We start from the raw sequence: 25,705 nt of genomic DNA, 5'->3' as shown, positions 1-25,705 counted from the left end.
AGAGGCTCCACAACGCTCAGGTCTGCTCCTTAGGGCAGCGGGGGTCAGTGCCCCGCAAGGAAGCCCCGCTCTGCTGAGCTGCAGCGGAGGCTGCAGCCACACCTCCAAGGTGACTCCTTCCCTGACATCCTCTGTACACAGCAGCTCCTCCAAGGGAGGCCACTGGACAGTGCTTTTGGCCCCCAAGGGGCACGCAGTTGCTGTCCCTCCACCCTCTGGGACCACGCCCCCAGCACATTAGTCTCGGAGGTCTGGGTGAGATGGAGAAGGTGCACCTTTTCCAGCTGTTCAGGCCCCACCCGCTGCCCTAGTCCTGCCCGTTCAGCTGACCATGGGGCACTTGGTCCAGGAGGGCAGCACTGGGCCCACCGTGACAAGGGGCAGGATAGGGCAGTGCTGGGCCCACCGTGACAAGGGGCAGGTGCCAGGGCCACATCACAGCCGCTGTTCTCACCTTTCCAGGCACAGAGGAAGGAGTGCAGTATCAGGGCCCAGTGCGAGGCAGGAGAGGAAGCCCCAGGGTGCCCACTGTCCCCAGGGGGACACAGGTGGCTGCAGTGGGATGTTGGGGGTTGTGGGGACAGGCAGAGCCAAGGCCCACATTCAGGTCCCGGACCTCCGCGAGGGGTAGAGCTGGCAATCCTGGGCTGGGTCCAGGTAGCCCTGCCCTGTGCTGTCACCAGCTCTGGCTTCCCAGGGAAGGGAATCTTCCAGAAGTGAAGGTGAGGGATTTTTCACAAGGGAGAGCAGAGGGGCCCTAAGAGGTCACCTGGTTCAGGGTCGGGGGGACCCAGCCAAGGCTCAGGGTCAGCCCTGGGATAGGGACATCAGTAGAGTGATGATGAGGACGACTCTGCCACCACAGCCCAGGTCTCGGGGCCACAGCCATGCCAGGCTGCTGGGAGCTGCCCGACCTGAGGGCCCATGTATCCCTTAGCTGTGCGCCTCAGTGCCAGCCCTGCAGGGAAGCAGGCCCTGTGTGAAACGCAGGCGCAAGGATGCCTCCCGCCAAGTATCTGCCCCGTGGGGCACGGAGCTTCCCCGTGGCCTCCCCCCGCCCACCAGCAGGGACAGCAAACTGAATTCTGAGACGTGACCTGGAGAACAGCTTCTCCTCCACGTCCGCCCAGACTTTCCAGCCATGGAGACCCCTACAGACACAGGAGACACCACGGTTAGAGCAAATCAACTTTTATCTCCACCGAAAGGACCCATTCCACTGGAGGGGCCCGTGAGCCAGACTTGCCGTCCAGCCCTCCAAGCCCCCTGCGGGGTGGCCAGGAGGATCCCTGAGTCCAGCTAGTAAACACCAGAGCCAGCCCTGGAGCCTCGGGCCTGTGGAGTCACGGCAGCCCCTCCAGACCCTTGGATTGGGGACATCTGAGGCTTCACGAGCCTGGGCAGAGCTGCACCCTGGGCTGTCCACTCGGTCACCACAGTGCCAGGGGCCACTCGAAGCCCCTCCGGTCGGCCCACAGAGACCTGCTCAGGCTTCAGCGATCGTGAGTCATGATTCGTGTTTTCTGGAGGAAGCAGGCGGAGGCTCCAGTGGCCCAGCCCACACCGCATCACACACAGACTGACGGCCTCACTTGGCCTCACGGTGTCCTGATTAAAGCAGAGACAAGGAGGAGCCCAGAGCCAGTTCAGAGCCCGGGCCACTCGGCGGTTGCCGGCGCTACGTGGGCCCTTGGAAAATGCCACAGACCCAGCCAGGCGCCTCTGCCCACCCGAAGTCCCCACAGCAGCAGCCGTCCCCCCTAGGCAGGGGTCCAGATAGGCAGAGGGTGGGCTTCAGTGTTGAACACGTAGGCGTCCAGGCTGAGTAGGTTACGGTCGTCAGAGAAGAGCAAGAACAGATACTTGAGCGTCTCCCCCAGGAAGAAGCTCTCCATCTTGTCCCTGGGCTCGGGCTTCTGAGGATCCTGGACATTGTTGATGGAAGAATAGCCACCCGAGGGGACCTGTACAACAGCCAGGGCCTCGTCACCAGACGGGGGGCACCCTGCACCCCCCACAGCCTCATCACCGAAGCGCTCTCCGCCCCATGGTGAACGTGGCCCCCAGCGCAGGCTCAGGGTGGAGGGCGCCTCGATGATGGCCACCCCCGGACGAGCTGTGGTTCCACCAGAGCCCACCTGGAAATGCCAACAACCCTCAAGTGACCAAGACAGAAACCGCCTCCCCCAGAACCTGGGCTCAGGGTGCCTCACAGTTGCCTCACAGGGCACAGGGCAGATGGCGGGAGCTGAGGCAGCGGGGACCTCAGGCCAAGGCGACAGCAGAGCCAGGAGGTGACACTCAGGCCTCCTCTGGCTCCACCGTGGAGGGCATGACCTAAAACGGGGCCTGGTCCACAGTGGGGATGGTGCCCCAGTCATGGGTGCGTGTGCCTCCTAACTGGGGGGATGCTGGGCCCACAGCAGGGACCCTCCCCAGACAGGCCCTGAGAGATGAAAATGAGGGGTGCCCAGCCCCTCCAAGTACTCTGGGTCCCACATACCATGAAGCTCAGTGGGGATGGGGATACCAGGGCCCCCAAGCTGCAGTGTGGCCACCCCGAGGCTGCAGCAAGCCCGCCCCTCCCGGACCCAGGCCACAGCCACCACCAAGGGTGGAGCCAGCCTGAGCCCCACAGCCCAGCCGTGCCTGTGGCCCAGTGGCCATGACCACGGGGGGCGAGGACAGGCGCTCACCCGCGTGAACCGGCTGAAGCTCTGCAGAATCTCCCAGCCCCAGTCCTGGTACTTGCGGTCCCCTGTGACACGGTACAGGTAGAACAGGCTCTCCACGGTCTCTGGCCGCAGCAGGTTGTGCCTGTCTGCCGGCTGTGGGCAGAGCAGAGCTCAGGGCAAGGCCAGCCCTGCGAGGACCCTCCTCCTGACGGACCCCGACCCAGGCCCAGGCCCACCTTGACCTCCACGTCCCGACGGCCCGGCTGGGGGTAAAGGTTGAAGTGCACGATCTCGGGACTCAGCCCCGTCTCCATCTGCCGGTTCATCTGGTAACAAGTCTCCATGAGCTCCTGGGCCAGCTCCATGTGGCTGGCGGGCAGGCCGTGGTAGACGCCCAGAGCCAGCGTCCCTGGCAGGAAGCACACCAGGTGGTCCTGGAATCAGAGGGTCTCTTCAGCCCCAGATCCCAGGCCCTGCCCTCAGCCTGCAGCTGCACGGGCAGCCAACGTGGGGGCCCAGCGCTGCCTCGGCCCTGGTACCCTGGGAGGGGAGGCCACGCGAGGGCACTTGACATGGAACAGCGGAGCTGCCTGGGCCAGGCCCTCCAACCTGGCCCCACACACCGCCCGAGGACCTGCTACACACCGGGCACGGGGAGGGAGCTGCCCTGGGGAAGCCCTGCCCATCCCAGGTGCCACACAAGGCCTCACTGCCCTGTTGCCAAGACAGGCCTGGCCAGGCAGCCACGGTCTACCTAGGGCCTCCACGTAGGCGCCATGGCCAGGATTTCGTTGTTCTTTTTGACATCACGACTCAGGCACCTTGGAGGCTAAGGTAAAAGGGGCGGCGGCCGGAAGGCCCCACGGACACACTCACCATCTTGGCACTGAAGCGGCCGTGGGCAAGCTCCCCCACGAAGGTGAGCTTACTGGGCTCGGAGTGCCGCAGCAGGTGCGTTTTGACACCCTCGATGGCTTCCAGGTAGTCTTCCAGCAGCCTGTGGACACCAGCAGTCACCTCACTCTACCAGGACGGTGCACCGGCTCCCGTGGGGCACCAGGAACAGGCACATCCTGGGCCCACACAAGCACAGCAGGCCTGGCCCTTGCCGGACAGAAGGTGCCACCCTGCACAGCCCATGGCCCTCAGTGAAGATGCCCCCCTCACCCCCACAGAGGCCACGGTGAGAAGTGAATGAATACGCCCTCCACAGGAATGCCTGGGCCAGGCCTGGCACGGCTGCGGTTTCCCGACACACAGTGTGGCGGGGGGCAGCAGGAGTGGGGGGCTGCGGGAACGGGGAAGCCGCGGGAGCTGGGGGCAGCAGGAGTGGGGGGCTGCGGGAACGGGGAAGCCGCGGGAGCTGGGGGCAGCAGGCTGGGCCTCACTGTGTCTCCTGCTTCCCGCCCTGGATCCACTGCTTCAGCAGGTACTCATAGTAGCTGTCGGCCCTGGCGCCCAGTGTGAACACGCCCAGGTGGGTGAAGAGGCCGCTGTGGGTATTGATGAACATGGGCACCAGCCCATCCTTCTTCCCAGACAGGCCATGTATGTGCTGCGTCACCTTCTCCACGGCCTCCTGCGGCAGAAAGGGGGATGGTGGGTTTACTGCCTGGGGCAGAGCTGCAGGGTAAGCTGTAGAGGGGCTCTGTGAGCTCTGCCTCCCCTCACCCCAGCACCGACTGACTCCCAGCAGAGACAGCTCTGTGCCCAGCCCACAGCTGTCCTCGCCCACATGGCTCCTGGTGGCCACACCACACACCACACAGCCACACACCACACAGCCACACAGCCACACACCACACAGCCACACAGCCACCAGTGCAACACACCTGAATGTCACTGATCCCGACGGGTGGCCACCACAGAGCTGACCTGTCTTCAGGATGGCTCTCATCCCTTACCCGAAGGGACAGCATCTGACAACCACAGGCACTGTCCTCACGAGAGCCCGCCAGGCCTGGCCGTCAGCCATGGCTCTGGAGGGACGGCAAGTGTGCCTGCCTTCTGAGCCCAGTGTTGCTCCTGATGATATTAAACGCCCCGGCTCCACGCCCTCCTGGTAAGCTCCCACTCATCCTCCAAGTCACAGCCACCCTCAGCTCCTCAGGGCTCACGCCCAGCTGGCAGCACCAGGCATCCTGGCCCACAGAGGGGCACAGGGTACTGGGATGTTAGGGCACGCCCAGCAAGGGTGCTCCGGGTCTCTACCCAATGCAGACACCCAAACCCATGCCAAGCGCCTTCGAGGCCAGGCTGCTTATCCCTGTGTACCTGCAGCAACCAGAGGCCCTAGTGACATGGGGGTGCCCATGGGCGCCTGGGGCCATTTTCTGAGCTGCAGTGGAAACGCCTTCTAAACATCTGCATGGGAGCCTCACGTGGATGGTGTGGGCTGCACTTCTCACCACAAGTGGTCACAGTTGCTCTAAAGAGGGATGTGTCCAGCTCATGATTAAGAACAGGGACTCGAACGTGAGGCCAAATACATGAGCAACAATAAACCGACCAGCTGTGCTTCATGAAAATGACAATCTGTTCTCTATCAAAATACACCATTAACAAAGTAAAAAGAGGCCGGGCACAGTGGCTCACACCTGTAATCCCACCACTTTGGGAGGCCAGAGTGATAAGATTGCTTGAACCCGGGAGTTTGAGACCAGCCTGGGCAACATGGCAAAATGCTGTCTCTACAAAAGAGGGAGCAACTCTTTTAGAGTTTTTAGAAAAAAAGGTTTTCTAAAAAAAGTTTTTTTTAACTAGCCTGGTGTAGGTGTGTGCGCCTGTAGTCCCAGCTACTCAGGAGGCTACTGCCCTCTAGCCTGCGCAACCAAGTGAGACCTTGTCTCTCAAAAATAGAAAACAAAAAAGCAAAGTAAAAACAAAACCGACAGATGAAAGAAAATATTTGCAAATTCCACTTCTGATATGGAGTGATTATACAGAATAAAGAACTCCTACAATTCAACAAGACAAACTACCCAATTAAAAAAGCAGGTAGTGGGCCGGGCGCGGTGACTCACGCCTGTTGTAATCCCAGCACTTTGGGAGGGTGAGGTGGGCGGATCACCTGAGGTCAGGAGTTCGAGACCAACCTGGCCAACACAGTGAAAGCCTATCTCTACTAAAAATACAAAAATTAGCTGGGTGTGGTGGCGCATGCCTGTAATCCCAGCTACTTGGGAGGCTGAGGCAGGAAAATCACTTGAACCCAGGAGGAAGAGGTTGCAGTGAGCCAAGATCGCGCCACTGCACTCCAGCCCAGGCAACAGAGCTAGACTGTCTCAGAACAAAAAAACAAAAACAAACAAACAAAAAAAACACCAGGCAGTGAACCTATGAATATGTTGAGTTAAAAAAAAAAAAAAAAGAGGCCAGGCACAGTGGCTCACACCTGTAATCCCAGCACTTTGGGAGGCCAATGGGTGGATCACCTGAGGTCAGTTCCAGACCATCCTGGCCAAGATGGCGAAATCCCATCTCTACTAAAAATACAAAAAAATAGCCGGGTGTGGTGGTGGGTGTAGTCCCAGCTACTCGGGAGGCTGAGGCAGGAGAATCGCTTGAACCCGGGAGCTGGAGGTTGCAGTCAGCTGAGATCGCACCACTGAACTCCAGCCTGGGCGACAGAGCAAGACTCCGCCTCAAAAAAGAAAAAAGGCAAACGAATTGAATAGGCATTTCTCCAAGATGCAGCACAAACAGCCAATAAGCACATGAACTAATCCCCAGCCCCGTTCGTCACTTGGGGAAAATGCACATCAAAACCACCATGTGAGGGCCACGGGGATGGCCACTGCCCACACAACAGAAGGCAGCGAGTGCTGGCAAGGGCGTGGAGGCTGAGCCCTGGGCACGGCCGGTGGGAACGGGACACGGTTTTGCTGCCGTGGAAACAGTATGGTGGGGCCTCAATAATGAAATGATGAATTACCACGCGATCCAGCGATTCCATTTCTGCTACTCAAAAGAAGCAAAGTAGACACTCAGGCAGGTGTGTGCACCCGTGCTCACAACACCCAAAACAGCACAGGCAGGTGTGTGCACCCGCACTCACAACACCCAAAACAGAGTCTCAGGCAGGTGTGTGCTCCCACACTCACAACAGTCAAAACAGAGTCTCAGGCAGGTGTGTGCACCCGCACTCACAACAGATAAAACAGAGCCTCAGGCAGGTGTGTGCACCCGCACTCACAACAGATAAAACAGAGCCTCAGGCAGGTGTGTGCACCCGCACTCACAACAAAGCAGAGCCTCAGGCAGGTGTGTGCACCCGCACTCACAACACCCAAAACAGAGTCTCAGGCAGGTGTGTGCACCTGCACTCACAACAGATAAAACAGAGCCTCAGGCAGGTGTGTGCACCCACACTCACAACAGTCAAAACAGCCTCAGGCAGGTGTGTGCACCCGCGCTCACAACAGTCAAAACAGAGCCTCTGGCAGGTGTGTGCACCTGCGCTCGCAACAGTCAAAACAGAGCCTCAGGCAGGTGTGTGTACCCGCGCTCACAACACCCAAAACACAGCCTCAGGCAGGTGTGTGCACCCGCACTCACAACAGTCAAAAAAGCACAGGCAGGTGTGTCCACCCGCACTCACAACAGTCAAAACAGCACAGGCAGGTGTGTGCACCCGCGCTCACAACAGCCAAAACAGCACAGCCCTGGTGTCCACCGGGCAGGTGTGTGCACCAGCACTCACAACAGCCAAAACAGCACAGGCAGGTGTGTGCACCCACACTCACAACAGTCAGAGCCTCAGGCAGGAGTGTGCACCCACGCTTACAGCAACCAAAACAGCACAGCCCTGGTGTCCACCGGGCAGGTGTGTGCACCCGCACTTACAGCCGCCAAAACAGCACAGCCCTGGTGTCCACCAGGCAGGAGTGTGCACCCGCGCTCACAACAGCCAAAACAGCACAGCCCTGGTGTCCACCAGGCAGGAGTGTGCACCCGCGCTCACAACAGCCAAAACAGCACAGCCCTGGTGTCCACCGGGCAGGAGTGTGCACCCGCACTCACAACAGCCAAAACAGCACAGCCCTGGTGTCCACCGGGCAGGAGTGTGCACCCGCACTCACAACAGCCAAAACAGCACAGCCCTGGTGTCCACCGGGCAGGAGTGTGCACCCGCGCTCACAACAGCCAAAACAGCACAGCCCTGGTGTCCACCGGGCAGGAGTGTGCACCCGCGCTCACAACAGTCAAAACAGCACAGCCCTTGTGTCCACCAGAGGAGGGAGGATTAAACAAAAAGTGGCCTAGCCACGCAGCAGATATTCAGCCTGAAAAAGGAATTTCTGAAGCATCTTTCACGTATGAAGCTTAAAGACGCTGAGTGAAAGGAGCCCAAATAAAAAGACAAATCAGCCGGGCGCAGTGGCTCACGCCTGTCATCCCAGCACTGTGGGAGGCCGAGGCGGGTGGATCACGAGGTCAGGAGTTTGAGACCAGCCTGGCCAACATGGTGAAACCCTGTCTCTACTAAAAACACAAAAATTAGCTGGGCGTGGGGGCGGGCGCCTGTAATCCCAGCTACTCAGGAGGCTGAGGCAGGAGAATCGTTTGAACCTGGGAGTGGAGGTTGCAGTGAGCTGAGATCACGCCATTGCACTCCAGCCTGGGTGACAGAATGAGACTCCGTCTCAAAAAAAGAAAAAAAAAAAGGACAAATCGCGTGTGACTCCACTCACACGAGGAACTCCACACAATGAGGTCCAGGAAGAAAAAGCTGAACAGTGTTTTCCAGGGACTGGGGAGGGACATGAGGGGTCACTGTGTGATGGGAGAGCTTCAGTTTTAAGATGAAAAGGGCTCTGGAGATGGAGGTGATGGCTGCACAACAGCATGAATGTGTGTAACACCACCGACCTGCACGCCTGCAACAGCATGAATGTAACACCACCGACCTGCACGCCTGCAACAGCATGTGACACCAACCTGTACGCCTGCAACAGCATGAATGTGTGTAACACCACCGACCTGCACGCCTGCAACAGCATGAATGTGTGTAACACCACCGACCTGCACGCCTACAACAGCATGAATGTGACACCGACCTGCACGCCTGCAACAGCATGAATGTGACACCAACCTGCACGCCTACAACAGCATGAATGTGTGTAACACCACTGACCTGTACGCCTGGAAATAGTTAAGGTGGTGCGTTTTGTGTGTTTTATCACAATAAAAAACCTGAAAACACACACACACACACACACACACACACACAGAGCACCTGCTGTGATGAGCAAAAGGTAGCTCCAGGGGAGGCGCATCCAGCCAGAAAGTCTGCCCCCTTACCTGAAACTTCTTATCCCCGGTGAGACGGGAGAGCTCCCGGAACTCCAGCTGAATGCTGGTCACCTCGGCCACAGTGCTGTCGGAGGTCCACCGTGGTGGGTGGGCAACTCCAGTGCCGATGTTCACATCCGAGTAAGGAATCTTGGACGGTGTTCTGAAGGCAGGCATTAGCCGATTTCCAAAATCCTCCTGGTATACGAGCAGAGCAGAGAACCAACGTTTCAGGTCACCCAGAGGCCTCGTCTACACCCTTTCACGCAGTTCAGTGGAGACACTGAAGGCTCTCTGGGGCCAACACAGCAGCAAGGAAACGGGCATCACTCTGCACTGAGTGAATGTTTCTACAAGGTCAGTGGTGATCAAAGTGGCGGCATCAGCTCACGAATATGAGCTCAGAAACAGACTCCAGTGCATTTGAAGAGGAAACAGGAAGACAGTCACGTCCCCACAAGTCCACTAAAGGGGTAACTGCTTGAATGCGAGTCCACTGTCTCCCTGCAGGACACCCCAAGACACTTACAGCTTTCCTCAGGAAGAGGCTGTCCCCAGACAGGTGGTACGCACTCAGGAGCCCCCCCAGGATGCGGATCGTGCTCTCAAACAGGTTGACGTCCACGTCCTTTTCAAAGTGTAACTTCTTCGACACCCACTTCCTGGCTTCCTCAAATTCTATGACATAAAACAGTAAAGGATGCAAAGACAAATGGACGGCTCCAACGTCTTCCTATGATCTATCCATCTTCAAAATACATTTGGCTGGGCGCGGTGGCTCATGCCTGTAATCCCAGCGCTTTGGGAGGCTGAGGCGAGTGGATCGCTTGAGCCCAGGAGTTAGAGACCAGCCTGGACAACATGGCAAAACCCCATCTCTACTAAAAACACAAAAATTAGCTGAGTGTGGTGGCGCATGCCTGTGGTCCCAACTACTGAGGAGGGTGAGGCATGAGAATCGCTTGAACCCGGGAGGCGAAGGCTGCAGTGAACTGAGATCGTGCCACCGCACTCCAGCCTGGGCCACACCACTAGACTCTGTCTCCAAAAAACCCACGTTTGAAACCAGGAGGCCAAGGTTGCAATGAGCCGAGATTGCGCCATTGCACTCCAGCCCAGGAGACAGTGAAAGACTCCACCTCAAAAACAAAAACAAAAAACCAAACCCACATTCTGGGGCATTATTGTTCCCCTGCAGGGCTTCAATATCACCTCCTGTCTCAAGGGGGTAACTCTTGAAGTCTTCAACATTTGTTAATAAAACGGAGTCAGCAGTGCAGTTGCTGGGACCACAAATGGGTCACAATCAAAGGCTATGATACAAAAAAATTACAAAAGTAATTTACTGGTGGTCTTCAACCTATTCAAAAAATTAGGCAAACATTTAAAATATCGCTTAAATAACTGAAGACACATACTCCCAATTCAAAGTGGATGTGTTATGAAGGACGCTGCTGAGATCCGGGACCAGCGGCCCCAGTCACTCATCCCACCACCCCCAGCTGCAAGAGAAGCACGGCCTGGAAATGCCCCTCGGACGTCCCCCAAAGAGTCCACGCTCAACTCCTGCACAGGTCCGGGGACAGCGGCCCTGTGTGTGCCTTGGGTGGCTGGACAAGAACAGGAACTGACGACAGCCAGCACGTCCACTCCCGCACCCAGGAGAAGGGAAAACCCATGGCCAGATGCAAACAGCAGCTTTCACCCCATGTGCAACCCACACTCTGCCTCAGCACACGAGGCCCACATGGAGGGCTTAGCCCCTCCCCAGACAGCACCAGGTACCTTTCCTCAGACCCAAGATCCACATGGTGTCCAGCGCGTCGATCAGCGTGAGACCAAGGCCAAACCACTCGCTGAAGGACCTGGACACAGGCTTCAGCTCGTCATGGCCCCATGCAAACTTGCGGTACCCTTTCCATGCGTGCAGGAAGACGTCAATCACGCCCTTCTGGCGATAGTTTGGATGCGCTAGTAGAGGGGAGAGAGCACAGGCCATGGCGGACGTGGTCCTGGCGTCGGCACAGATGGACACCCTCAGGCAGAGCACTGCTGTGACCCCCATGGGGCAAAGATGACGGTGGGTTTGGGACGATGGGAAGGGCGGTGGCGGGCGCAGCAAAGGCCAGGCCCACAAAGGCTGCAGCAGCCCCCAGGGAGAACACAGCCTGCCAAGGGCCTGAGACCTCTGGAGGCTGCACAGGACGGCACCTGTCACCCGACCACCTGCCTGGGGCCCGTGCACCTCCACCTGGCGCCTGGGCAGGCACACCCTCCTTGGGCCTCGGTGGCCTCTGGCCAAAGGGACAAGGGTGGCTGCCCCAAGGGTGCTGGGACAGCACAGTGAGCACAGCCTGTGGAGACGCGGGTGAGTGTGGTGCCAACTCAGAATGTGAAACACTGACAGGTGCAGACCTCGCCACGAACACCCTCGACTCACACACGCTCATTCTGCCATCTGGGCTTCAGGTGCTCCACGGGAATCGCACTGTGCACACGCACTAGAGTCCCCTCATTCACTCTTTTTTTTTTAATGTTATTTTTTTGGCTGGGTGTGGCGGCTCCCGCCTGTAATCCCAGTACTCTGGGAGGCCGAGGTGGGCGGATCACCTGAGGTCAGAAGTTTGAGACCAGCCTCGCCAACATCGTGAAACCCCGTCTCTACTAAAAATACAAAAATTAGCCAGGTGTGGTGGCGGGTGCCTGTAATCCCAGCTACTAGGGAGGCTGAGGCAGGAGACTTGCTTGAACCCAGAAGGCAGAGGTTGCAGTGAAGTGACAAAGCAAGACTCTGTCTCAAATATATACAAAATTTTTTTTTTTTTTTGTAGAGATGGGGCCTCACTGTGTTGTCCAGGCTGGTCTTGAACTCCTGGACTCAAGAGATCCTTCTACCTCAGCCTCCCAAAGTGCTGGAATTACAAGCGTGAGCCACCACGCCCGGCCAACATTGACTAATGTGTGGATTGACAAGTGTGTAATGGCACCAAACCGCACGTCCTCTCAGGAAAGGTTCTGAGGCCTCCTTGTGCTCATGGCATGCCTCTGCCTCTGCCTCTGCCTCTGCCCTCATTAATGCAGTAGAGATTGCTACACATCCCTCACAGGCCCGGGGCTGGGAGTCTCGGCTCTGGGCTCCCTCCCCACCTCAGAGACACCTGGGGGGCATGATGAGAGCAGGGCTCCAGACTCAGCGATCTGCCATGAGTCCCCACAGACAAGCAAATGACTCTAGGGGTGGCTGTCCTCAGTCCTGGTTTTCTGTCTGGAGAACGGGAGGGTGAGTGGCTTACCATGTCAGAGGGTGTCATGAGGTTGAAAGAGGCCTCAGGTCATGCACTGAGCTTGGCCGAAGGCCCGCATCTGGGAGGCCCCCAACAAATGGTGCTGAGAATGAAGTGGCCCCCAGAGCGGCCTGGGACTGGCCAGGCCGAGACAGGGGACACAGCACGGGCAGCAGTCTCCAGGGATCCCGTGAGGCAGCCTGACCCAGACACAAACCTCCCACACACACCTTCTTCTGCAGCCATGTGCTCAGGGACAGCAGGCCAAGAGCCACATAGTGTCACCAAGGTTGCAGAGCCTGTGAGGACTCAGACAGCAGGGGGATACTGAAGGGCAAGGTGCACACCAGGGCCGGGGGGCCACCCACCACGGCTGAGACGAAGCCTGCACCCATCAGCCACCAGCCCCTGAGCGCCCGGGGAGGAAGGGGTGCAGGTGTGGCCTCACCTGGTGTGCCCTGTGTCCTGGCCGGTGGCAGGGGAGGCTTGGTGGGCACTTCTGCTCTTCTTGAAGGGAGCTTGGTGCCCTGCTCAGGCTCGATCACCGCTCCCCTCCAGCTTCGGGGGAGAAGGAAGGGCGTCAGCTGCTGTCAAACATTTGTGGCTCCATGTTTCCCACCCCCACGCTCCATACCCATGGCCAAGGCACAGCCCTGCACCCAACACGATCCCATCATCCTGAGGTGCAGGCTGCTGAGTGGCAGGAAACACACAGTTCAGTCCTGAGCTCCCGTGCCTGAGAGCCAAGACCACAGCACTGCTCCAGGGTCAAGGCTGGCCTGAGGTCAGAGACCAGAGCTTGGAGAATCGTGAGAAATACCTCTGCAGAGGCCGGAGGCGGGGGGCCTCTATGGTGGAGGACCAGAGAATCTGTCATCCAGACAGGAGCATTAGTGACAGTGAGGTGGCCCCAGGATGCCAGGATGGCCACACAGACGGGGGCTGTCCCTACACACGAGACGCATGGCCGCTCAAACTCCCCATCCAGAGTTCTGTCCGATGGCCATCAGGAACAGCTATGAGGTTGTGTAGAGGGCTTGCCGCACAACCTCCTAACTGTGGCTGGGCCCGAGCGTTCTCTTGGGGCCCTGTGGTGAATCTGTCCCAGGCTCAGCAAAAGGCCTCTTACATCCACAGATGGCTTACATGCTGGGAGTACAAACGTGGCACTTTTGACAAGCTGAGGTCAAATCCTTTTTTGCTCTGGAAGTAAAGTGTCCTTGCATTCATGCCAACGCTAACTAGAGCACAGCGGCCCTCAAACTCTCCTCCTGGCCGTGAGGACCCCTCACATGCACATGTCCACGCCTCTCACCACGCACTTGAGTTCAGGGCCTCTGGGCCCGTTTCTTCAGAGCCCATCTGTCACGGCTGACAGCGCTTGACAGTGTCTCAGGCCACTCCTGCACAGCAGCCCTCACTGGCCCTGGCTCTGTCCACAGGGCAGAGATCAGGTCTGGCCCACACTTTGTAGAGGAGAGAAGACATCCGCGGGGAGCCCTTCCTTCCGCCTCAACTACAATCAGCTCTGTTTCTAAGAGCGTAACATGGAGCCAGAAACGAGTCTGAGACGCCGCCAGCACCGAAGCTTCACTGGGATCCACAACCTGGACTTGACCAACCGGGCAGAGGACAGCACCCTGGGAGCCTGGGCACCGGGCAACTCCCTCTCCCTCTGCTCTCTGCTCGACCAGATGGGGCTCGGGAAAGGAGGTGGCCCACGCAGCCAGTGTCCACCTCTGAGCCTGGCTCCCCATCCCCACCCACCTGTGCACCCTTCACACGCACACAAAACATTCTGAAACGTTATTGCATACCGTGAGGACGTTATCAGGGACCTAATTTAGCTCTGACCTCCAGTTTTAAAAATTCGATTCTGCAATCTAAGGTTAATGAAGACGGATTACAGAGCATATACTGTCAGTTTCAAAGGAAAATAGATCTCAGACACAACGCGCTTCCGCGATCTTGTTTTTCGGGACATAAAGCCCTGAGCGGCGGCATGCAGCCTGCCCTGCGCTCTGTACCTGATGACTGTCCTTTGCAGATCTCCTTCCGGGCGGGGATCCACAGGGGCTTCTTCCCTTTTTGTGGCCTCCTGCTGAGTCCCATCCTTCAGGTCTTGGCTTGGGGGTCTAATCTGCAGGTGAGGTGGTCCCTGCTGGACGTGTCTTTGTGACTTCTGTAGAGAAATTGGTCACACAGGAAATCACGGGGTATCTGCGAGCTGCCCTTCTTTCCCTCTATGGGACACCCTCAGGTGCAGCCCACACTCACGCACTGAGCTTCTGTCCTCTGACTAAATTACTTTCATTTTTCAATATGACAGGCAGATTCAGAAGACAGCTCCTTAGGAGCCTGGGGACACTGCTGACTGGCTAAATGGCCCCAGACAAAGCGCTTAAGCCCCTCCCATGGTGGGAATATTTCCAAACTCTCACAGGTCCTAAAGCGTTAATAACAAAGGGCTGCAGCAAACACCAACTCCAGCAACAGCTCTGGGTCCCCAGGCCTCCCGCACAGTCATCTGCAAAGTGAGGCAGGTACCCCCATCCTCACTACAAAGCATAAAGCTTCCAATGACATATGGAGCTGGGTTCCCCTTGCCAGGCGCCCCCCACGGTGTGATGCGGGTCTTCTAGCCATCCCCCACCACCCCATTCCCTGTTTCCACACCGGCAGGCACAGAGCCCCGTCCTCTGCTCCCTTCCCCACGTGAACAGGAGCATGGGAAAGCTGCAGACCGTGTCACGGGCTGAGGCTTAGGTCCTCCTATGTGAGTCTAGAGGCAAATTCATTCTCGCCTATGGCCTCAGTTTTCTGTGGTATTACCAAACCTTCATTTTTATTATTATTATTACCATAGAGACAGGGTCTCCTTATGTTGCCCAGGCTGGTCTTAAACTCCTGGCCTCACGAATTCCTCCTGCCTCGGCTTCCCAAAGTGCTGGGATGACAGGTTGGAGCCACCACGCCTGGCACAAACCATAATTTTGTACTTCTTTACTGATGGATATTTAGATTGTTCCACTTTTTTTTTTAAAAAGGAAAGAATGCTTACTTATGGCTGGGCACGGTGACTCATGCCTGTAATCCCAGCACTTTGGGAGGCAGGTGGATCACCTGAGGTCAGGAGTTCAAGACCAACCTGGGCAACATGGTGAAACACCATCTCTACTAAAAGTACAAACAGCCAGGCGTGGTGGCACACGCCTGTAATCCCAGTCAGAGTCTTGCTTTGTCACCCAGGCCGGAGTGCAATGGTGCAATCTTGGCTCACTGCAATGTCCATCTCCTGGGTTCAAACGATTCTCCTGCCTCAGCCTCCCAAGTAGCTGGGATTACAGGCGCGTGTCACCACCACACCTGGCTAATTTTTGTATCTTTAGTAGAAACGGGGTTTTACCATGTTTGCCAGGCTGGTCTCGAACTCCTGACCTCAGGTGATCTACCCACCTCAGCCTTCCAAAGTGCTGGGATTACAGGCATGAGCCACCATGCCCAGCCTGTTTTTTGTTTGTTTGTTTTTTGAGACAGAGTTTTGCTCTTGTTGCCCAGGCTAGAGTGCAGTGGCGTGATCTTGGCTCACTGCAACCTCTGCCTCCCGGGTTCAAGTGATTCTCCTGCCTCAGCCTCCCGAGTAGCTGGGATTACAGGCGCCCGCCACCACGCCAGGTTAATTTTTTGTATTGTTAGTAGAGACAGGATTTCACCATGTCGGCCAGGCTGGTTTTGAACTCCTGGTCTCAAGCAATCCACCCGGTCTCGGCCTCCCAAAGCGCTGGGATTATAGGCATGAGCCACCACGCCTGGCCCCAGCCTGTTTTTTTTTTTTTTTTTTAATAGAGACGGGGTCTCACTATGTTGCTCAGGCTGGTCTCGAACTCCTGAGTTCAAGCAATCTGCCTGCCTCGGCCTCTCAAAGTGCTGGGATGACAGATGTGAGCCAATAGTTCCACTGTGTTTCTCTAGTCTCTTCCCCACCAGGTCGTGCAATCACTGTCCTCTTCATCTCCCTGCTATTGAGTCCACAGTGGAAGGTCGGAAGAAACTACTAGAATTACGTCACTGAGATCACCTAGTCTTAAATCATCATTACAAGGGTCAGGTGTGATGGCTCACATCTGTAATCCTAGCACTTTGGGAGGCTGAGGCGGGAGGATCACTTGAGCCCAGGAGTTCCAGACCAGCCTGGGTAACAAAGTGAGACCCCGCCTCTACAAAAAATCAAAAAGTTACCCGGGCGTGGTGGCACATCCCTGTAATCCCAGCTACTTGGGAGGCTGAGGCAGGAGAATCACTTGAACCTGAGATGTGGAGGTTGCAGTGAGTCGAGATTGTGCCACTGCACTCCAGCCTGGGCAACAGAGTGAGACTCTGTCTCAAAAAAAAAAAAAAAAAAAAAATCACTATGGGTTCAATGATCACAGTTTTATGATCTTGTAGGGAAGTTCATCTGAGTTTTACTCCCAAATTTTCTTTCCATATGAATTTTAAAATCATCTTTAAAAATAGAGGTTGGAATTTTGATAGGGAGTCAATGGATTTACAGATGAATTTAGGGAGAACTTAAATCTTTTCTCTTTTTTTTTGAGACGGAGTCTTGCTCTGTCGCCCAGGCTGGAGTGCAGTGGCGCGATCTTGGCTCACTGCAATCTCCGCCTCCCAGGTTCACGCCATTCTCCTGCCTCAGCCTCCTGAGCAGCTGGGACTATAGGCGCCCATCACACCCGGCTAATTTTGTTTTTGTATTTTTAGTAGAGACAGGGTTTCACCATGTTAGCCAGGATGGTCTCAATCTCCTGACCTTGTGATCCACCCGCTTCGGCCTCCCAAAGTGTTGGGATTACAGGCGTAAGCCACTGCTTAAATCTTCATAGCAGAAGAATAAAATGGCTAATTATTTAGGTCTTTTCAAATACCTTGAGTGTCATACTTTTATTCATACTGACTTTATATATTTTAGTATCAGGATTATTCCTATGAAGTTGGTGGCATTCTTTTCTTGTGATTGTGATGGAGATCACTTTTCTTTTCTTTTTCGAGACTGAGTCTCACTATCACCCAGGCTGGAATGCAGTGGTGCGAACTCCGCTTGCTGCAACCTCCACCTCTCAGGTTCAGGCCTCAGCCTCCTGAGTAGCTGGGATTATAGCCGCACACCACCACGCCTGGCTAATTTGTGTATTTTTAGTAGAGATGGGGTTTCACCATGTTGGCCAGGCTGGTCTCAAACTCCTGACCTCAAACCTCAAGTGATCCACCTGCCTCGGCCTCCCAAAGTGCTGGGACTACAGGCGTGAGCCACTGCATCCTGCCGAGATCTCTTTTCAATAATATTTTCTAATTGACTACTGCTACTATATAGCAAAGTTCTCTAAAACTAATTTCTAAGCCGGATGAAGTCACAAGAAGCATACTTGGTAAAGGATGAAATATTCTAACTCACAACAGTCATACTACTAATAAAGGAAATACCAATAATAAAGGAAAATATAAAATTCCTAAGACTCATCAAAGGACACAGACAGTTTCCGGGATGGGAGCACATACGGCCACTCATCACCTCTCCCCTCCTGTAAGCGTCCCTGCTTCTAGGCAAGACACACAAACGTCCACAAAAAGCAGGCACCAGTTTTTGACTGTCGCATCGGAAACATTGCCGACACAAGAATGCCCAGTACTGCCCTGGCACCACTGACTGCTACTCTCAGCACCGTAGCAAGGGAAGCAAATTCCAGAATAGTTTGTCATGATACACGTCATAGGACATCAAAATCTTCACAACCTTTAACTCTTAATAGTTTACGTACAATGGATGTAATGGGGACATTTACAAATGAAGAAAGAATCAACAGATAAATGATTTAGAAAATGATGGTTTATCCAAGCAATGGAGAAGAGCTATAAAAATCTGTAGGAAAGGGCATATTCTCATGTGCACAAAAAAAAAAACAGGGACCAATCCAGCCCCTAACCCTCAATTACACACACGTGTGCATCCAAATACCAATCCAGCCCCTAACCCTCAATTATGTATACATGTGTTTATCCAAATAAAATTATTATTATTATTTTTTTTGAGACAGGGTCTCCCTGTCATCCAGGCTGGATCATAGCTCACTGTAGCCTCAACCTCCCTGGCTTAAGCGATCCTCCCACCTCAGCCTCCCAGGTAGCTGGGACTATAGGCATGTGGTGCCTGGCTAATTTTTTTTTTTTTTTTGGTAGAGATGGTGGTCTCACCGTGTTACCCAGGCTGGGCGTAAGCAATCCGCCTGCCTTGGCCTCTGAAAGTGCTGGGGTTACAGGTGTGAGCCACCACACCCAGCCACATAAATTGAAAGACATATACCAAGTGTTTCAAGAGTTGGACTGGGAACAGGGGTAATGTGTGGCTGTGTTTTCCCCTTTATACCTTCTCAATGTTCCCATTTTCTCTCTTAAGCCCCTATAATATTTGAAATCAGACAGATGTGGTGTCTCATGCCTGTGATCCCAGCACTTCAGGAGACTGAGGCAGGAGGATCACTTCAACTCAGGAGTTGGAGACCAGTCTGGGCAACATAGTGAGACCTCATCTCTATTAAATAATTTTAAGGCTGGGCGTGGTGGCTCACGCCTGTAATCCCAGCACTTTGGGAGGCTGAGGCGGGCAGATTCGAGGTCAGGAGATCGAGACCATCCTGGCTGACATGGTGAAACCCCGTCTCTACTAAAAATACAAAAAGTTAGCTGGGCGTGGTGGCGGGCGCCTGTAGTCCCAGCTACTCGGGAGGCTGAGGCAGGAGAATGGCATGAACCCCGGAGGTGGAGCTTGCAGTGACCTGAGATTGTGCCACTGCACTGCAGCCTGGGAGACAGAGCAAGACTCTGTCTCAAAAAAAAAAAAAAAAAATATATATATATATATATACACACACATACATATATAAATATATATAATTTTAAAACAAAAAAAATTGAAATCAATCAAAGTAAAACGTTAACAGAAAGGGATCTGGCCTAAACACAGCCTCATCCCTAACCAGGTCTAGACAAGTGCCAGGGTCTGAACAGGAGAGGCAGTGCAAGTGATCCCTGGAGGGCAGGATGTCTCCAAGTCGATGCTTGAGAAAGACACAAATATTCACCATCCACCACCCCAGCTGCTCCTGGACACTAGGTACTGGCTTATGGGTCACTTGTGAGTGGTGGAAACACATCTTTCAATGGAAAAAATGCCACAGTCTGCTCTCAGGCAGTTATGATACTCCATATGCAAAGGAGAGGAAGGACCAAAGAAGGAAAGGAAGCACCTGTCGGCTTTCAAGTCAGGAAAATTCAATTTGTAGACAAAAACTTTGGTCAAAGGCGGAAACCCTCACACCCAAGAGTGTGGAGCAGTGGCCCCATGGCCAATCAAGAGCAGGACTCTCCCACCAGGCACGGCACCTTCTAGGGGCCAATTCCCACCCTACACCCTCTGCCCTGCTAGACCACCCTTGGAGAAGCTGCTCAGCGACAGGAATGCTGCCTTTGAAAGGAGAATGTGGGCTTGCTTCCTTCTGCTTTTTGGTACTGTCCATCCCCTCTCTATTGAGCTTATAGCAATTTTAAAAGGACACATTTTCTTGTTAAAGAAATCAAAGGGCCGGGCATGGTGGCTCATGTCTGTAATCCCAGCATTTTGGGAGGCTGAGGCAGGCAGATCAAGAGGTCAGGAGTTCGAGACCAGTCTGACCAACATAGTGAAACACCGTCTCTACTAAAAATACAAAAATTAGCTGGGCATGGTGGCATGCGCCTGTAATCCCAGCTACTTGGGAAGCTGAGGCAGGAGAATCACTTGAACCCGGGAGGCGGGCAGTGAGCCAAGATCACACCACTGCACTCCAGCCTGGGCGACAGAGGGAGACTCCGCCTCGAAAAAAAAAAAATCAAAACACCCCCACGGCAGTCTGAGGGTGGCCCAAGCTCATGGGGGCCAATGCCCCAATGCCCCTCTTGCTGGGATCCTTAGCCAGTGGGCAGCAGCCTGCCTCCATCTTCCCAGCCCAGGAGCTGTTCCTCGGCAGGTTACCACTCCCAAGGCCACTGTTAGAAAGCGCTGACTGTCTGTCCCTGTCACAGCCCTGCAGGGAAGTCCACCTGGCACTGAGGACTCTGGCCACAGGTGAAGCTCCCAAGGCACTCCCACACCTGCCAGACACAATCACAGACGCACCAACAACAGTAACTGACACCCTAAGGGCCTTCTAAGGGTTCCGAGCAGCCACATCAGAGTCAGCACCACCCTGGTGTTCTCAACGGCGTTGGGGATTTGGCTGTTCTTCCTGAACCAAACCTTCACTGACAGGACGTTTGCCTGGTTCTCCTGCTGCCTCCTGACCCATCCCCAGTCTCCACTCCCCCTGCCCTCCTCCCTGACCCCAATCTTCTCAGCCTGCTGGTGCCCAGGACTAGGCCTGGCCCCTTCTTCCAACCTTTCCAGATGACACAAACCACCTGTACCTAGGGACTCTTAAAACCTGTCTCCCCTGGCAGACTCTGATCCTGGCACCACCTGCCCACCAAGGTCTCCATGGTGCCTCCCAGGCATCTCACAGTGGGCAGATCCAAAACGGAGCTCCTCAGTGTCCCCAAGCCAGAGCCTGTACAGCCTTTGCTGGCCCCTCCACCTGGGGACTCGCCCTCCTTCTCTCAAGGCCCACTCCTGCGGAGCCCTCCTCCCCACACTCAGCTTTTCCCACAGCCAGGCAGCTCTCCTGGCCTCCTGCCCTCCACTGCGTCTCCACCCAGCAGCCACAGCAGTTTCACAGTAAACACCTCAGACCTCCAGTCCACGCCAAAATCTTCCCGCACACATCAACTGAACCCTCCAGTGCTGCCTCCAGGACCTGCAGGACCACAGCTGGACTGAGCCAACCCCTGCTCCCTCTCCCAGCCCTGGGAATTTCACCTTCCCGCATATGCCAAGGTCCTCCCTTGCCTCAGGCAGTTTCACTGAGGCTCAAGTCTGCCTCTCCCCACCTTGCCGGGTGCCAGCAGCTTCTCAGCCCTCAGATCTTGCCCTCACTGCCTCCCCTGAGCCCTCAGGACCAGCCACTGTTCTTCACCAGCACCCTGCTCTTTTCCACATAGGATGTACACCATGTGCCACCTGCTTCTGCCCATCTGTGCCTGGCTTCTCACCAGCCTCTCCTACCAGCTGTGGCCTCTTGAGAGGAAACAGGTCTGTCTTATTCAACACTACACAGTCAGAAGTAAAACAGGAACTGGCCATGGCTGGTCTTCAAGAAGAATGAAGCGAAGACTACGCCTCTCTTTCCCCAAGTATTATCCGACCAGTCCAAAACGAGAGAGAGGTAAGCACATGGTAATAAATGGTAAAGGAAAATAATTCTTCTCGATCTTCAATGGTTTGAAATGCCTCTGGATCGAACCCCAGTTATAACGCCACACCATTTGCTCAAAGTACCTGCGACGAAATCTCGGGTAAGTCCTCAGGGTCGGTGTCTGCCTTCTGAGGAGCTGGTAAGACGGGTGGATTTGCTGGTTTCAACCCAGCAATTTCTGGCCTTGTCTTCTGTTCTTCTTCTAGCCTGAAAGCCAGAGCTGAATAACAGAAGTTATTTTATTTCAAATATGCCACAAGGCCTACAAGAGATTTAAACTGCTTTATAAAAACACTTGGCAGGCACTATCCATTACAAATCAACATTATGATACCTGACAGTCACTGAAATGAATTCAACAATGTCCCAAGGGAATGAAATCTTTTTCAAAACACTTGGCAGTTTGTGTCCTTATCCATAACACAGAACCCCACATCTTTTGCCTTCCTATTTTCCAGTCAGGGACGTTCAGCATGTGGCAGGTGGGCAGGAGCCCTTTAGCTTTGCTCCAAAGAGAAGCATCATAGACCAAGTGAGAAGAGATTCTCTACGTCCTCACCAGAACTCTGCCTGGTCTTTTCCAAACACACGCTAATGAGTGCTACGAAATTTGTGTGGTTATTTAGGCTGAGTGTTCAAGCCCACCAGCTGACTTACTCTATAAGGGAGGCTGGACATATCAGTACTTACACCAGAAACCTAGAAAGTAGTCAGACAGCATCAAATTAACATCTGTGTTCTAGCCAGGTGGTTAAATACAGCTCTACCTTTCTCTTTATCTTGATTTCTTGCCAATTCGTTGCCATATATGCCTCCTGGAGCTGTTTAAGGTAGAATGCAAGATTGCTTCTGCCCAATCAACCCTCAACACAGATATCATTTTCAAGTACACGTGTTTCTGATACCTTTCCAATGGTCAGCCAAGTTGATGTAGAAGAGGAGTCCACAGAAAATCAGAAAGGCAAGGAGGAAGAGAATCATATTCCGCTGCAATCTCGACAGTTGTTTCCATTTCTAAGGGAGGTACAGAGAATGACATTTCTTACTGAATATATCACACGGAAAGTCTCAACTGTCACAAATTGTGAGGACAATAAGGAATTCAGGAAGTTCCAGTGTTCCGCTCTATTTTTTTTTTTTTTTTTTTTTTTTGGAAACAGGGTCTCATTCTGTTACACCTAGGCTGGAGTATAGTGGGTGGAACGCGGGATGAGCCACCGTGCCCAGCCAGCTCTATTTATTTTGAATGGGGAGAAGTTCCCTCTCAGTAGGGAGTAGGAACATTGCTGGGACAATACTACAGATGTCATTAACACAGTGGTGCAGATGAGATGAGGATAAGAAAAAAGTAGAAACATTTCTGTCACATTTCATCAACAGTACAGAAAGACTCCTGCGACTCCCACAGATATAGCCCAGGCACCGCCCAGGCGATGCATAGGTCCGCATGTGTTTAAGTTATCAATGCCCTTCGGCCTGAGACCACCACGAACACACCAGGAGCCAATCAAGAGGGGCTCATTTCTCACTGTACCGAAGGGAGCATACACCACGGGGAACCTCCAGTTTCCGCTCCAAGAGGGGCAGGCGCCTGGGCCAAGACCTTGCAGAAAAGCGAACGAAGCCCAGAAAACCTGCTGGAGCTCTGAGCCCTCCTCCCACCACCGCCCCGCAGAATTCGGGCCGCTGAGACCGCTGCAGGCGAGCCGCCCACGGCTGCCCCGACCAGGAACGCACATCTGCCCCTTTTTGCGGGGAAGGGGTGGAGAGGTCCGCGCCTGGGGAGTCGAGTCCGCCCGCCCAGGCCCCGCTCGGAGCCGCAGTCTGGGAGGGCGGCGGGCACAGCAGCCCCGGGCCCCGGTCAGCCCGGCGCGACCCTCACCCTCCAGCACGAGCGCCGCCGCCAACTCTTGCTGTTGTCATAGCTCTCGCCAAAGCTCAGCGTCACCGAGATGAAGTCCCGATGAGGCGGCGGCGGCGGCGGCGGGTACATGACTACAGTGGTGGCGACGGCCCAAGGGGCCCCGCCCACTGGCGGCGTCAGGAAGTCCGACTGAGAGGAACCGAGAGCTCCGCTTCTCCTGCCCTCGCAGGCAGCCATCGCAGCGCCGTCAACAGCCCGCCCATCGCACGGATACGCGACTGCGCATGCGCTGCGTCTCTATGCGGCCACTGCGCCCGCGCCTGTCTCCGCTGCGCTCCAGCGTACGGGGCTGCGTTCTACGGCGGCTGCGTCAGAAAACTGCTGCGACTCCGCCCTGCCCTCAGGTTCATTGCGCATGCGTCCGACAGCGCCTGCCCAGATGTGCTCGGAGCGTAGCTGTAGCAACGGGGCGGGCCTTGGTTCCGCCTGGGGCGTGGTCGCTGTCTGGGGCTTCCACGTGGTTCGCCTCATGGGTCTGGAGCTGGGCTTCTCTCGCCTCCTGTCGTCGGGCTGCACCGGCTTTGCCCACGCCCTCACGGGAGACGCAGACACTCGGGACCCGGGGAGGCGCCCGGGCGGGGCCGCCATGTTGACAGAGTCCCCGCGCCCGGCGCCTCGGTTCTGAGACCCGCGGCGCGGGGATGGGGCTGGGCTGCCCTTGGGCGCCGTCCTAGGCTGGGGGCCACCCTGGCCGTGTGGTCACCGGCAAGAAGCCCAGGGCCTCACCCAGGCGCGGGGGCCGGGGGAAGGACCGGACCCTCCCGAAGTCGCGGACCAGGCCGGGCGGCACCCGGGCTGGGGTGGCTGCTACCCCGAGCTAAGCTGGCTGCGCCGCATCTCACGGTCCCCGGGGCCCGAGCGCTGCGCCTGCACCGGGGCCGAGCGAGGGGGCCAAGCGGCCGGTTGGACCCACAGTCCCCGCGCCATAGGCGGGTTGGGGCTTTCAGACCCGGCTCCCAGCCCTCGAACTCGGTAGCCTTGGCGGTCAGCTTGAGATGAGTGCGCTTCCTGCACGCGTTGTCCTCTCCAAAAACGCCCAAAATGGCAAAGCGGCGTCCGTGGCCGCCCGAGGCCCTCCCTGCCTGGGTTCTCCCCTGCCGAACCTCACGCCCGGCCCCTCCCTCATTCTCTCCTGGCCAGGCTGCCCCTGCCCCTTGGGCGAATCCGCTGCGTCCCATGTTCCTGACTGTGGCATTTCTGCGTGTCTGGAGGGCTCCCCCGGCAGTGACGTCCTGCTTAGCACGTGGCTCGTCTAACTCTGTTCCCCTGGCCTCCTGCTCTTCTAGGGGTCATCTTAAGGTTTCTGCTGGTCTCTGCCCCCTGTGACACTTGCCGGTACCCAAATGAAGTCGTTTATGTCACACTCTAACAAGAGGCCCTGAAGAAGCCCTCACAAATACATTAGCAACGGAGCGCCTGCGGCAAACCCTTCTAACCTTTGGTCTTTATAACCTTTGGTTTCAAAGCAGCTCATGGGAACTTCTCTTTTTTAAAGGATTCCCCTTGGGGCCAGGCGCGGTGGCTTCTGTAATCCCAGGACTTTGGGAGGCCGAGGCAGGTGGATCACTTGAGGTCAGGAGTTCAAGACTAGCCTGGCCAACATGGTGAGACCCCCGTCTCTACAAAAAACACAAAAAAATTAGCCGGGCGTGGTTGGTGGCAGGCGCCTGTAGTCCCAGCTACACGGGAGCCTTAGGCAGGAGAATTCCTTGAACCCAGGAGATGGAGATTGCAGTGAGCCGAGATGGCACCACTGCACTCCAGCCTGGGTGACAGAGCAAGACTCTGTCTCAAAAAAAAAAATTTCCCGTGGGCGGGGCACAGTGACTCATGCCTGTAGTAATCCCAGCACTTTTGGAGGCCAAGGTGGACAGATCCCCTGAGCTCAGGAGTCCAACCTGGGCAACATGGTGAAACCCCTGTCTCTACAAAAAATAAAAAAATGAGTCCAGTGTGGTGGTGTGCGCCTGTGGTCCCAGCTACTCTGGAGGCTGAGGTGGGAAGACCACCTAACCCCAGGAGGTCGAGGCTGCAGTGGGCCATGATCGCACCACTGCACTCCAGCCTGGGCAACAGAGTGAGATCCAGTCTCAAAAAAAAAAATTCCCCCTTTCCTGAATCCCCACCATATGGCTGTGGCCCACTGAGGCT

General features: G+C 55.5%; 1 protein-coding gene and 1 non-coding gene across 3 annotated transcripts; both read right to left on the bottom strand.

Annotated features, from left to right (window-relative positions):
• Window positions 1-1,175: 1,175 nt before the first annotated feature.
• MAN1B1 (mannosidase alpha class 1B member 1) lies at window positions 1,176-24,587 on the bottom strand. Of its 2 annotated transcripts, XM_002820419.5 has the most exons (13): window positions 23,513-24,587; window positions 22,536-22,644; window positions 21,714-21,850; window positions 14,281-14,435; window positions 12,702-12,811; window positions 10,755-10,940; window positions 9,499-9,647; window positions 8,979-9,167; window positions 4,064-4,254; window positions 3,552-3,672; window positions 2,912-3,109; window positions 2,697-2,828; window positions 1,176-1,964 (listed from the first exon to the last, which is right to left on the bottom strand). In XM_002820419.5, the coding sequence occupies exons 1-13, from the start codon at window positions 23,729-23,731 to the stop codon at window positions 1,761-1,763; spliced, it is 2,100 nt and encodes a 699-aa protein (XP_002820465.1). In that variant the 5' UTR covers window positions 23,732-24,587; the 3' UTR covers window positions 1,176-1,760. The 2 variants fall into 2 exon arrangements, with proteins under 2 accessions (XP_002820465.1, XP_063570636.1); XM_063714566.1 differs by having other exon boundaries at window positions 1,176-2,828; window positions 23,513-24,520.
• LOC112135031 (small nucleolar RNA SNORD62) lies at window positions 16,242-16,327 on the bottom strand. The gene has a single exon (XR_002916347.1). It is a non-coding gene; the product is annotated as a small nucleolar RNA SNORD62 (small nucleolar RNA).
• Window positions 24,588-25,705: the final 1,118 nt, after the last annotated feature.

Source organism: Pongo abelii, chromosome 13, assembly GCF_028885655.2.
Source record: "Pongo abelii isolate AG06213 chromosome 13, NHGRI_mPonAbe1-v2.0_pri, whole genome shotgun sequence".
NCBI classification, from domain to species: domain Eukaryota; kingdom Metazoa; phylum Chordata; class Mammalia; order Primates; family Hominidae; genus Pongo; species Pongo abelii.
Note: the sequence above shows the minus strand (reverse complement) of the source record. Positions and strands in the feature narration are given on the sequence as shown.